Raw genomic sequence first — 13,599 nt, 5'->3', positions numbered from 1 at the left:
GACTTGCTAACATTATAGACCGTGAGATGTTGATATATATGTATACTGGTAGCGTATGAAACTGATACAAAACGGCCGACAAAGTATAACCAGTCACAGCGGCCGTTTACGCCTCTAGCTCTCTCTACACAATATCTAATCTACGCCTATTACGGAAGTTTTCCCATCCGCAAGCGACAAAATGGCCTTCGTTGGAAGAGTTGCTTTTGTTTTGAAGAACGCCATCAGGACTCCGCGCTATTTGAAAGCTTTGACATGGCGCCGAGCTGCCGTTTGTGGCGCAACTGTCACCACGGGATTTCTAGCCTACACTTACAGTTCTCGCTTGAAGGATCCGAGTGTTCCTCTCGTCGTCGTCGTCCATGCCGACGAGCAAAACGTGAGTGGACACCTGAACAAGTTCAACTCTTACTTAGATCGGACTGGAATAGTATGCTCAAGTATGTTGAAATGTAGCTGCGACGCGAGTCAAATGGAATAGAGCATTCAGTTTTATGGGCTTGACCAGTGAAAAAATAAGTCGCGATGAGGTGTTTTGTCCTGCTTGCAGGAGACTCCCACACCAGTTCCTCAAATGTCTGCCAGAAAGAGGCGTTTCATCCAGTTCGCCTCCATCGTTTATGAAGAGGAGCCTTACATGACGCCCAGAGACTTTCTCTTCTCTGTGATGCTGGAGAATGTTGATCGTGAGTACATTTTTTTTTGTCAGTCATGAAATTGGAGTGCTACCATCCCTTGGCACAAGATTGTGGGGAAACAAGTACCGTATGATAAACAAAGCTAGGAATGCCGTCAATATTGTGGTACATGATTAAAAATAGAAAAGAAAGACTCTAACCTAATAAAATAAATATTTCTTGTCCTTCTCTCAGGAAAGTTGCAGAAGAGAGTCCTAACAAGAAATGTAAGTGTGTCTTGAAAGATAGCAGTGTTTACCTTTTCATTTGGAGAGGAGGATGTATACCATGTTTGTTTACATCCACGCTGACATGCTTGCAGGAGGTGGAGAAGATGATGCTTTGTGCTGCCAAAGCTGGGCCCGGCAACAGCTTGTTTAGACTTTTGGGAGACAACGGTGAGTTTTCCTCCATTTGACATGGTTACAAATCCTTTTCAAACTCTTTTATTCTAACCTTGACGCAGGTTTGATTTCCTACACCGAATACCTGTTTTTGCTGACTATTCTGACCAGTAAGTAAGCTGGCCAAGACACAAGTGGGCCTTTTAAACGTGCGCCACCTTTGAAAAGCAACGCTGGCTGCTCCCTTTTGCAGAGCCGCGAACGGGATTTCACATCGCGTTCAAAATGCTCGATGTGGATGGCAACGAGCACGTGGACAAAAAGGAGTTTATGAAGGTAAAGCCAATGATGGGTCAAAGCCATTTAAGTACTGTTAGTAGCCCGACACGCCAGGCGGACAATTTCAGAAAGGCCAATCCTTTAAAAGGAGGGACTTTTAAAACTAAAGAAAAATCAGTGTAAGAAAAGTGCTGTGATGGCTAAAAAGGGCTACACAAATCCTCTTTTTTTCTAGTAGCCTCAACAAACATATGCTAAAGTTAAGATAGTTAAACAGGCAGCTGGTAATGTATCATACATATATAATATACCTGGCGTGTCAGTCTACATGAATAGATGGACATTTTTCTCGTTTGACCTTTTGCATTTTTAACGCTGCCTGACGCAAAGTTGTGCACCGAGGCGGGCCCTTTTGGAAGGTGAGCCATCCTCTCCTACTCCAAGATTCTTTTAGGCCTCCCATCCAATCTTGTCCCATTCTTTATAATGGGCCCCTGGCAAAATCTCCTCCAGGATTCAAGCATGACTTCCCATTTTGTTTGTGTTTCAGCTCAAGAAAATCATCGGGAAAAGTCAAGTCAACGTCTCCAAGGACGGCGCCGAGGTTAGGGAAGTCCTTCACTTCTCTAACCTCGGCGGACCCGCTCGCTGACGTCTTTTGACCTTTTGCAGAAACCGGCGGAGGGAGGCGAGCGTGTGGACACCACGCTGCAGGCCTACTTCTTTGGAAAGAGCGGGGAAAACAAGTTGCAGTATCAAGAGTTCCGCAAGTAAGACAGTGGCCGGCGTGCCCCGTTTGGAGCAATCTCTCACTCGAGCTCTTTGTGCCTTAGGTTCATGGAAGACCTCCAGGCCGAGGTCCAGGAGATGGAGTTCCTGCAGTTCTCCAGGGGAATGGACACCATGAGGCGGGAGGACTTTGCCGAGTGGCTGCTGCATTACACCAACGAGGAAGACAACCTGGTCTACTGGGAGAACATGAGGAAGAGGATCCGCGCCGGCCAGGTAAGGCTTCCCCGTCCCTCCGTCCACCGAAACGCCAACGGCGTCTGACAACCCTGTGTCCTCAGAGCATCACCTTCCAGGAGTTCAAATCCTTCTGCCTCTTCTCCAACAACCTGGAGGACTTTGCCCTCTCCGTGAAGATGCTCAGTGAAGCCAATCGTCCCGTGGGGATGGGTAAGGGCTCCTAAGGGCTCCCAAGGGGCTGGCTGGCTGGCTGGCTGGCTGGCTGGCTGGCGTGGAGCTCCTTTTGCTCACCTTGGCTGGCTTTTTGTTTTGTTTGTTTGTTTGTTTTTGGCTGACCTTCTTTCTGGCTTTCACCCACACGCAGCCCAGTTCAAGCGCGCCGTGAGGATCGCCACGGGCCACGACCTGTCCGAGAGCGTCTTGGACACCGTCTTTCAGCTCTTCGACGTGGACGGCGACCGGCGCCTGAGCCACAAGGAGTTTGTCGGCGTGATGAGGGCGCGAGTGCTGAGGGGGCTGAAGGTAGGCCTACGACATAGTATAGTAAGGCTTTTTACTTCAAAAAACGACATAGTATAGTAAGGCTTTTTACTTCAAAAAACGACATAGTATAGTAAGGCTTTTTTCTTCAAAAAACGACATAGTATAGTAAGGCTTTTTTCTTCAAAAAACGACATAGTATAGTAAGGCTTTTTTCTTCAAAAAAACGACATAGTATAGTAAGGCTTTTTCTTCAAAAAACGACATAGTATAGTTAGGCTTTTTTCTTCAAAAAAACGACATAGTATAGTAAGGCTTTTTTCTTCAAAAAACGACATAGTATAGTAAGGCTTTTTTCTTCAAAAAACGACATAGTATAGTAAGGCTTTTTTCTTCAAAAAAAACGACATAGTATAGTAATGCTTTTTTCTTCAAAAAACGACATAGTATAGTAATGCTTTTTTCTTCAAAAAACGACATAGTATAGTAAGGCTTTTTTCTTCAAAAAAACGACATAGTATAGTAAGGCTTTTTTCGTCAAAAAACGACATAGTATAGTAAGGCTTTTTTCTTCGAAAAAATGACATAGTATAGTAAGGCTTTTTCTTCCAAAAAACGACATAGTATAGTAAGGCTTTTTCTTCCAAAAAACGACATAGTATAGTAAGGCTTTTTTCTTCGAAAAAACGACATAGTATAGTAAGGCTTTTTTATTCAGACAAAACGACATAGTATAGTAAGGCTTTTTTATTCAGACAAAACGACATAGTATAGTAAGGCTTTTTTATTCAGACAAAACGACATAGTATAGTAAGGCTTTTTTATTCAGATAAAACGACATAGTATAGTAAGGCTTTTTTATTCAGACAAAACGACATAGTATAGTAAGGCTTTTTTCTTCAAAAAACGACATAGTATAGTAAGGCTTTTTTCTTCGAAAAAACGACATAGTATAGTAAGGCTTTTTCTTCAAAAAACGACATAGTATAGTTAGGCTTTTTTCTTCAAAAAAACGACATAGTATAGTAAGGCTTTTTTCTTCAAAAAACGACATAGTATAGTAAGGCTTTTTTCTTCAAAAAAACGACATAGTATAGTAAGGCTTTTTCTTCAAAAAACGACATAGTATAGTTAGGCTTTTTTCTTCAAAAAAACGACATAGTATAGTAAGGCTTTTTTCTTCAAAAAACGACATAGTATAGTAAGGCTTTTTTCTTCAAAAAACGACATAGTATAGTAAGGCTTTTTTCTTCAAAAAAAACGACATAGTATAGTAATGCTTTTTTCTTCAAAAAACGACATAGTATAGTAATGCTTTTTTCTTCAAAAAACGACATAGTATAGTAAGGCTTTTTTCTTCAAAAAAACGACATAGTATAGTAAGGCTTTTTTCGTCAAAAAACGACATAGTATAGTAAGGCTTTTTTCTTCGAAAAAATGACATAGTATAGTAAGGCTTTTTCTTCCAAAAAACGACATAGTATAGTAAGGCTTTTTCTTCCAAAAAACGACATAGTATAGTAAGGCTTTTTTCTTCGAAAAAACGACATAGTATAGTAAGGCTTTTTTATTCAGACAAAACGACATAGTATAGTAAGGCTTTTTTATTCAGACAAAACGACATAGTATAGTAAGGCTTTTTTATTCAGACAAAACGACATAGTATAGTAAGGCTTTTTTATTCAGATAAAACGACATAGTATAGTAAGGCTTTTTTATTCAGACAAAACGACATAGTATAGTAAGGCTTTTTTCTTCAAAAAACGACATAGTATAGTAAGGCTTTTTTCTTCGAAAAAACGACATAGTATAGTAAGGCTTTTTCTTCAAAAAACGACATAGTATAGTTAGGCTTTTTTCTTCAAAAAAACGACATAGTATAGTAAGGCTTTTTTCTTCAAAAAACGACATAGTATAGTAAGGCTTTTTTCTTCAAAAAAACGACATAGTATAGTAAGGCTTTTTCTTCAAAAAACGACATAGTATAGTTAGGCTTTTTTCTTCAAAAAAACGACATAGTATAGTAAGGCTTTTTTCTTCAAAAAACGACATAGTATAGTAAGGCTTTTTTCTTCAAAAAACGACATAGTATAGTAAGGCTTTTTTCTTCAAAAAAAACGACATAGTATAGTAATGCTTTTTTCTTCAAAAAACGACATAGTATAGTAAGGCTTTTTTCTTCAAAAAAACGACATAGTATAGTAAGGCTTTTTTCGTCAAAAAACGACATAGTATAGTAAGGCTTTTTTCTTCGAAAAAATGACATAGTATAGTAAGGCTTTTTCTTCCAAAAAACGACATAGTATAGTAAGGCTTTTTCTTCCAAAAAACGACATAGTATAGTAAGGCTTTTTTCTTCGAAAAAACGACATAGTATAGTAAGGCTTTTTTATTCAGACAAAACGACATAGTATAGTAAGGCTTTTTTATTCAGACAAAACGACATAGTATAGTAAGGCTTTTTTATTCAGACAAAACGACATAGTATAGTAAGGCTTTTTTATTCAGATAAAACGACATAGTATAGTAAGGCTTTTTTATTCAGACAAAACGACATAGTATAGTAAGGCTTTTTTCTTCAAAAAACGACATAGTATAGTAAGGCTTTTTTCTTCGAAAAAACGACATAGTATAGTAAGGCTTTTTCTTCAAAAAACGACATAGTATAGTTAGGCTTTTTTCTTCAAAAAAACGACATAGTATAGTAAGGCTTTTTTCTTCAAAAAACGACATAGTATAGTAAGGCTTTTTTCTTCAAAAAACGACATAGTATAGTAAGGCTTTTTTCTTCAAAAAAAACGACATAGTATAGTAATGCTTTTTTCTTCAAAAAACGACATAGTATAGTAATGCTTTTTTCTTCAAAAAACGACATAGTATAGTAAGGCTTTTTTCTTCAAAAAAACGACATAGTATAGTAAGGCTTTTTTCGTCAAAAAACGACATAGTATAGTAAGGCTTTTTTCTTCGAAAAAATGACATAGTATAGTAAGGCTTTTTCTTCCAAAAAACGACATAGTATAGTAAGGCTTTTTCTTCCAAAAAACGACATAGTATAGTAAGGCTTTTTTCTTCGAAAAAACGACATAGTATAGTAAGGCTTTTTTATTCAGACAAAACGACATAGTATAGTAAGGCTTTTTTATTCAGACAAAACGACATAGTATAGTAAGGCTTTTTTATTCAGACAAAACGACATAGTATAGTAAGGCTTTTTTATTCAGATAAAACGACATAGTATAGTAAGGCTTTTTTATTCAGACAAAACGACATAGTATAGTAAGGCTTTTTTCTTCAAAAAACGACATAGTATAGTAAGGCTTTTTTCTTCGAAAAAACGACATAGTATAGTAAGGCTTTTTTCTTCGAAAAAACGACATAGTATAGTAAGGCTTTTTTCTTTGAAAAAACGACATAGTATAGTAAGGCTTTTTATTCAGACAAAACGACATAGTATAGTAAGGCTTTTTTATTCAGACAAAACGACATAGTATAGTAAGGCTTTTTTATTCAGACAAAACGACATAGTATAGTAAGGCTTTTTTCTTCAAAAAACGACATAGTATAGTAAGGCTTTTTTCTTCAAAAAACGACATAGTATAGTAAGGCTTTTTTCTTCGAAAAAACGACATAGTATAGTAAGGCTTTTTTCTTCAAAAAAACGACATAGTATAGTAAGGCTTTTTTCTTCAAAAAAACGACATAGTATAGTAAGGCTTTTCTCTTCAAAAAAACGACATAGTATAGTAAGGCTTTTTCTTCAAAAAAAACGACATAGTATAGTAAGGCTTTTTTCTTCAAAAAAACGACAAAGTATAGTAAGGCTTTTTTCTTCAAAAAAACGACAAAGTATAGTAAGGCTTTTTTCTTCAAAAAAACGACATAGTATAGTAAGGCTTTTTTCTTCGAAAAAACGACATAGTATAGTAAGGCTTTTTTCTTCGAAAAAACGACATAGTATAGTAAGGCTTTTTTCTTCAAAAAAACGACATAGTATAGTAAGGCTTTTCTCTTCAAAAAAACGACATAGTATAGTAAGGCTTTTTTCTTCAAAAAAAACGACATAGTATAGTAAGGCTTTTTCTTCAAAAAAACGACATAGTATAGTAAGGCTTTTTCTTCAAAAAAACGACATAGTATAGTAAGGCTTTTTTCTTCAAAAAAACGACATAGTATAGTAAGGCTTTCTGAAAAAAAAAACGACATAGTATAGTAAGGCTTTTTGATTCAAAAAATGACAGTATACTATACTATGTCGTTTTTTGAATCAAAAAGCCTTACTATACTATGTCGTTTTTTTGAATCAAAAAGCCTTACTATACTGTCGTTTTTTTTTTGAATCAAAAAGCCTTACTATACTATGTCGTTTTTTTGAAGAAAAAAGCCTTACTATACTATGTCGTTTTTTTGAAGAAAAAAGCCTTACTATACTATGTCGTTTTTTTTGAAGAAAAAAGCCTTACTATACTATGTCGTTTTTTTGAAGAAAAAAGCCTTACTATACTATGTCGTTTTTTTTGAAGAAAATGCCTTACTATACTATGTCGTTTTTTTGAAGAAAAAAGCCTTACTATACTATGTCGTTTTTTTGAAGAGAAAAGCCTTACTATACTATGTCGTTTTTTTGAAGAAAAAAGCCTTACTATACTATGTCGTTTTTTCGAAGAAAAAATCCTTACTATACTATGTCGTTTTTTTGAAGAAAAAAGCCTTACTATACTTTGTCATTTTTTGAATCAAAAAGCCTTACTATACTATGTCGTTTTGTCTGAATAAAAAGCCTTACTATACTATGTCGTTTTTTCAAAGAAAAAAGCCTTACTATACTATGTCGTTTTTTTGAATCAAAAAGCCTTACTATACTATGTCGTTTTTTTTTTGAAGAAAAAGTCTTACTATACTATGTCGTTTTTTTGAAGAAAAAAGCCTTACTATACTATGTCGTTTTTTTGAAGAAAAAAGCCTTACTATACTATGTCGTTTTTTTGAAGAAAAAAGCCTTACTATACTTTGTCGTTTTTTTGAAGAAAAAAGCCTTACTATACTATGTCGTTTTTTTGAAGAGAAAAGCCTTACTATACTATGTCGTTTCTTTGAAGAAAAAAGCCTTACTATACTATGTCGTTTTTTCGAAGAAAAATCCTTACTATACTATGTCGTTTTTTTGAAGAAAAAAGCCTTACTATACTTTGTCATTTTTTGAATCAAAAAGCCTTACTATACTATGTCGTTTTTTTTTTAAATAAAAGCCTTACTCTACTTAGTATAGTAAGGCTTTTTCTTCAAAAAAATGACATAGTATAGTAAGGCCTTTTCTTCAAAAAAACGACATAGTATAGTAAGGCTTTTTGATTCAAAAAATGACATAGTTTAGTAAGGCTCTTTCTTAAAAAAGAATGGCATAGTATAGTAAAGCTTTTTGATTAAAAAAAATGACATAGTATAGTAAGCCTTTTTTTGTTTCCATATATTTGCAGTGAAGATCTTCAAATGCTGACATAGGAAAGTGTAGCTACTTGGTAGCATAGTGGTTAGCTCACCCGTCTCTCGTCTGGGAGAACCGGGTTCAATTCCCGCTTCGGACACTTTTTCCCTTAGTCGTTTCTGTGTATTTGCAGGCAAGACACTGAAATGCTGACGTAGGAAAGTGTAGCCACTTGGTTGGCGCAGAGGTTAGTGCACTGGACTCCCATGTGGGAGACCTGGGTTCGCTTCCCGCTGTCGCCCTTTGGCTGATCACCGAACCAAGTGGTCTGGAAAATGGAATAAGAAGAAGAGAAAAAAAAAGAAAAACTTTTTAATTTTTATGAAACACTTAGTCATACTTTTCAGCAAAAGGTTATATTCCGAACTGCCTTCGGCAGTTCGGAAGACACTTGATGGACCTGTATGTGCGAAAGGCGTTCTCGGGTCGGCCTTCGGCCGACCCTCGACCGCTTGCTTGGTCAGTGAACCGCCGACACCGGGAAGCGAACTCACGTTCTCTCGGTGCAAAGGCGAGTGTGCAACCCACAACACCAACTCGTGCTCCACTTATACAAGGGTGTTGAAACGTTAGATCCAAGGAAATGGGGTGAAACACTTAGTCATTTTTTGGACAAAATGCTTCATCCACCACTGAATACTTATACTTATACACTTAAACACTTAGATATTTTAACTTATTCTTTTAACTGAATAATATTGGGAAAATCTTTGCCTGCACTGGGATTTGAACCAACAACCACAGATGTGGGAGACGGATGACTTAGCCACTGGGCCACCACCCTGTGGGAGAAAGCAGTAGTACTTGTACTTTTACCCCTTTCATTTACCTGAATAATAGTGGAAAAATCTTTGCCTGCACTGGGATTTGAACCAACAACCACAGATGTGGGAGACTGATGACTTATCCACTGGGCCACCACCCTGTGAGAGAAAGCAGTAGTACTTGTACTTTTACCTCTTTCAATTACCTGAATAATATTGGGAAAATTTTTGCCTGCACTGGGATTTGAACCACCAACCACAAATGTGGGAGACTGATGACTTAGCCACTGGGCCACCACCCTGTGGGAGAAAGCAGTAGTACCTGTACTTTTACCCCTTTCATTTACCTGAATAATAGTGTGAAAATCTTTGCACGCACCGGGACTTGAACCCAGGACCACAGAGGTGGCAGACTGGTGACTTATCCACTGGGCCACCATTTCACAGGATTGGGGAGTAGTATCTGTTGTTTTGTCTCCAGATCATACTTAGGACTTGGCATTAGGACCTGAGGGAGAAAAGTTTGGCGTTGAAAAAGTTAGCAGTTAGTTGACTAATATTCACACATTGGTTATATTTGTACTCTACTTTTTTTTCGTCATTATCGGAAGGTCTTGACTACTTTACGAAAAAAAAGCCTTACAATAGTTTGAAAAGCCTGACCTGCCGCTGGGTGGCGATTTTTCTTCCCAGTCAATTGCAACTGTGTTTGTTCCACGTGCAGGTTCAGCCGCAGAACGGCTTGTGCGGCTACTGGAAATGCGTGAAGAGGGAGACCCTGAAGGCAGCTCAGGAAGCGCTGGGCAACGGCAGCTGTCCCATCTGAGCCACGGACACTTGGAAAGCAATTTTTGCAAGAACATTTTATGCATGCAATGACATTCAATCAACTTCATCTTACCTTTTGTGAAGATTCTTCACCTTGTCGGATGGTTTTTGCAATCTTTTTCAGCCTCTTAATAGCACGCATTCTCTACATGTATTCTAAGAATGAATTTTGTCAAATACAAACATTGATTTTGTCACCTATTTTTTGGAGGGCTGTATAAAATTGGGTCAAAAGGGGAATAAAAATATTAGTATGACAAATACTAAAAGAGCATACAACGCGCTGGGGTTTGTTTGGTATTTATTGAATAAAGTATGTTTAAAAAAAACAGTTCCATCTGAGCATATGTCACTCACGCTTGTGAAACAAACAGTAAACGAGAGAACAGGCAGCATTTCAACTACAGTAATACCTCGACATATGAGCTATTGGAAATCAGAGTCCATTTTCACGCAAATGTTTAGCTTGAGATATCAGACCAATTTGGATATGCCAGCACAGTACTGTGAAATATTATTTGATACTTTGTTAATGGATGGCCAATTTGAGTGAAGAGTAAATGAACACACGAGCTGGGAACGAATGAAGCTCGTATCACGAGGTACCACTGTACTTTGTCATTTAGCGTTGACATCCAACAAAGTTTGTCCATAACCGTTAAAACATTTCCGTGCCAGTTAACTTATATACGCATGACACAAAGTAAATAAACGCCGCTCGCGCCAGTTAAAGAATGAGCGAGCGAGCCTTTTCGAGTAGGACGCCGTCCGTCTTTGGTCTTCGGACTAGAAACAAAACGAATGACTGAAATTGGACTTGTATCAAAAATAGAATTTACGGCCATTTTCAAAAGGAAGTTGACATGTTGGGGGGGGGTCTGCCACGCCCATTCCATCCGCGCCTTCCAAAAGGAAAATACTTTTACACAAGAATATTTTTGAAGATTTTTTTTTTTTGCCGAGCATTAACCTTCCGTTATCAACGTGATCCGTCATTTTTTTTTTTTGCCGGGGGGGACTTTGTGATCTGTAACAAGCGTGTGCTTTCTATTCTAAATTTGGAAAATAGCCTGACGAAAAGCAAGAGTCTCATCATCCTTGTCTCACCCATCCTCTCGCTCTCTCTCTCTCTCTCTCGAGGCACATGAGGAAATACGGCCAGGATCCACCCACCCACCGACTCTGCTCGACGTGCTCGGGAAGTGCTTTGGAATCGTCGGCGTCAGTGGCGTGCTCCGCTGGGGGGCAGAAAAAGGACAAATATAAACATTCAAAATGCATCCAAACCCTCAATTCTGTCATTTTCAGCTAAATATCATAAGCCAACGGTGTCCGGACGACAGCCCGCGGACAACAAAATAGCATTGAAAAGGGCCCATGCAAGAGGCTGGAGTTTAACCTCCTTTTGGTTGCACTTCTCAGCTCGAACACTAGATGGAGCTCAACCGACCACATTGAAATAAATGTACTAAGAAATAGCGTGCAATTGAATTAGTTAGCATCCAATGTGATGAACCAAGTTGTGTTTTGCTTGATTATTGTGGTCATTTTATCGGCCTTTTTTGCAACTTACAACTTAAGATCACGGAGATATATTGTCAGAAAAAAAAGGAGCTGTTACTCACCACCGCCGCTGACCGAGGGGACGGCGAGGTCAGGGGTCGCTCTCTTTCTTTACCGTCACGTCCCCGTCGCCGGCCAAGATGGTGGAGATCTCGCCCTGCATGAAGGCCCAGGGCACGGCCGATCCGGCCAGGGGACAGCGCTCCCCGCTGGGGCAGTACACCTCTCCTCCTTGGCCCTGGCTGCGTATGAAGCCTCTGGTGCAGGGGAAGCAGAACTTGTGGTGCGGCACCGAGGGACACTGGACAAAGTGGGTGTCCTCCAGCCGTTCCCGGCACAGGGTGCAGCAGAGCAGGGCGCCCTGACCCCCGGCGGCGGCGCCGCCGCCGGCAGACTCGCCGCCACCCGTCTGCGGGACCGAGGTGGAGGCGGCGGCGGCCGAGGGGCTGGCGGAGGCGGCGCGCCCCACGGCCGAGGAGGCGCCGGGGCTGTCTCTGGCCACCTGGCCCGAGCTCAGGCTGTCCGCCACCCCCATGAGCGCCGACATGGGCGAGGGCTGGCCGTGCAGGCGAGGGGGGCCGTCCTGAGGGGCACCCATCCCCGGAAGCGCTTCCATCCCGGGGTAGGCGCCCCTGGGCCACACCTCGGGTCGGCCTTCGCTTTCACCGTTCTCGGACCCCGGGGAGGCTTTCCGGCGCCGTGCGCCGCCCTTGGCCGAGGCGGAGCGTGGGGCGGCAGAGGCGCCGGACAGGCCGCCGCCGCCATCCGGGTGCGGGAGGACCTCGGGAATGGGCGGCTCCTTAAACATGCGCACGCCGTCGTTCAAAAGCTCCGCCAGGCCCCGCCAGTCGCCGCTCCCTTGTCGCTTCTCGTACTCCACGTAGCGCAAGCCCGAGTTGACGGCCTTGCCGGCGTCCTTGGCGGCGTCCCGGAACATCTGCCGGACCAGGTCGGGGACGCAGGAGAAGATGACGCCCGAGCCCACGGGGTACTCGGCGAAGACCTTGAGCTCCAGCTCGGCGGCGGGCGTGGCGGCGGCGTCGAAAGCCAGCACCCGTCCCACCAGGTTGTGATCTTTCCTGAAGCGCACGGCGAAGGGAACGCAGGAGCTCAGTGCCAGCAGGACGTCCCGGACGACTTTGGGTCGGTTGGGCCAGCCTTCCACTTTGCTGCGCGCCACCTCGTTGAGCTCGGCCACCACTTCGTTGTTCCTCCACGCCCCCAGGTCGATGCCCACCAGCGCGGACGTGCTGGCTCCCACGCCCAGAGCAGCGGCCTGTCTTCGGGCGACGGCGTCGCTCAAGATGGGCCCGGCCGAGACGGCGATGGGAGCCGCGGCGGCCGCAGCAGCAGCCGCGGCGGCCGCCGCCCTGGAGCTGGAGAGGGGCGCCAGGAGCCCGTGCGGGGACGCCACTAGCCCCTGGGCGATGAGGGCGTGCGAAATGGTTCCGTGGAGACCGGGGATAGCCCCCGTCATGGCCCGGCGAGTGTTGGGACTCTGTCGGCTGCTTTCGGACAACGCCACGTCTTCGGCTCGGTGCAGGCCGTTGGGCAGGCGCGAGGAGACGCCGTAGTCCGCCCTGGCTCGGTCGCGCTCTCGTTCTCGCTCGCGGTCTCGTTCGCGGTCGCGCTCTCGGTCGCGCTCCCGCTCCAGGCGTTCTCCGTGCGGCGGTCGGCCGACTTCCAACGAGCCGGCCGAGCTCGGCTTGCCCTGCTGCGGCCCCGGAGAGCGGCCCTCTAAAACGCCGTGCGTGCTCTTGAGTTGCCTGGCGGTTTCGATGAGCAGCTCAATTCTGTCCACGCCGTCGTAGTTGACGCAACCTCGGCAAACGGCTTCGCTAAACTCCCACAACATGGCCCAGGGCATCTTGGGGAGGTCGCAGAGGTAGCACCATTGCCGCCTCGAAGAGGGCTGCGATGTGGACGACATGTTGTTTACGAGGCCCCGAGCCTCGAGCAAACTTTCGCTACTAGGCCCGAGCCCTTGCGACGAACCTTCCCGGCGCTTCTCCCTTCGCTCGGCGGCCGCTCACCACATTCTGGCCACTTTCAAAAGGTCCATGCAACGGAGTAGTGTAATCCTAGAAGTTAGGTGCTTTTCGACGGCTTCTTTTTCGAGTTGTTCGTGTCGGGCCGCGCAGAAGGAAGTCAATTTTTTCAGGACACCGGAAACGCCGACGTGCTTTGCGGCCCGAGGCATCATGGGAGTT

At 42.6% G+C, this 13,599-nt stretch overlaps 2 protein-coding genes across 3 annotated transcripts; one reads left to right on the top strand and one right to left on the bottom strand.

Annotated features, from left to right (window-relative positions):
- Nucleotides 1-140: 140 nt before the first annotated feature.
- On the top strand, nt 141-10,131 carry micu2 (mitochondrial calcium uptake 2). The gene is made up of 12 exons (XM_077740406.1): nt 141-379; nt 551-686; nt 873-904; nt 1,000-1,075; nt 1,144-1,191; nt 1,275-1,357; nt 1,851-1,904; nt 1,973-2,070; nt 2,134-2,305; nt 2,371-2,479; nt 2,634-2,791; nt 9,723-10,131. Exons 1-12 carry the CDS (start codon nt 182-184, stop codon nt 9,822-9,824), a joined length of 1,266 nt encoding a protein of 421 aa, XP_077596532.1. The 5' UTR covers nt 141-181; the 3' UTR covers nt 9,825-10,131.
- Nucleotides 10,111-13,599, bottom strand: LOC144212476 (interferon regulatory factor 2-binding protein 1-like). Of its 2 annotated transcripts, XR_013329775.1 has the most exons (3): nt 11,452-13,599; nt 10,973-11,064; nt 10,111-10,779 (listed from the first exon to the last, which is right to left on the bottom strand). XR_013329775.1 is itself a non-coding variant. In XM_077740393.1 (2 exons), the coding sequence occupies exon 1, from the start codon at nt 13,317-13,319 to the stop codon at nt 11,481-11,483; it is 1,839 nt and encodes a 612-aa protein (XP_077596519.1). In that variant the 5' UTR covers nt 13,320-13,599; the 3' UTR covers nt 10,111-11,064; nt 11,452-11,480. The 2 variants fall into 2 exon arrangements, 1 of the variants encoding a protein (XP_077596519.1); XM_077740393.1 differs by having other exon boundaries at nt 10,111-11,064.

The sequence above is a fragment of the Stigmatopora nigra genome, chromosome 19 (assembly GCF_051989575.1).
Source record: "Stigmatopora nigra isolate UIUO_SnigA chromosome 19, RoL_Snig_1.1, whole genome shotgun sequence".
Classification (NCBI taxonomy): Eukaryota; Metazoa; Chordata; class Actinopteri; order Syngnathiformes; family Syngnathidae; genus Stigmatopora; species Stigmatopora nigra.
Note: the sequence above shows the minus strand (reverse complement) of the source record. Positions and strands in the feature narration are given on the sequence as shown.

What these genes read in the sequence shown, in the direction of transcription:
- LOC144212476 (XM_077740393.1), bottom strand. Translation starts at nt 13,319, where the DNA reads ATGTCGTCCACATCGCAGCCCTCTTCGAGGCGGCAATGGTGCTACCTC.
- micu2 (XM_077740406.1), top strand. Translation starts at nt 182, where the DNA reads ATGGCCTTCGTTGGAAGAGTTGCTTTTGTTTTGAAGAACGCCATCAGG. An exon ending in GATGCTGGAGAATGTTGATC is followed by an intron (nt 687 to 872) that starts GTGAGTACATTT and finishes TCCTTCTCTCAG; the next exon opens with GAAAGTTGCAGAAGAGAGTC. An exon ending in AGAGGATCCGCGCCGGCCAG is followed by an intron (nt 2,306 to 2,370) that starts GTAAGGCTTCCC and finishes CTGTGTCCTCAG; the next exon opens with AGCATCACCTTCCAGGAGTT.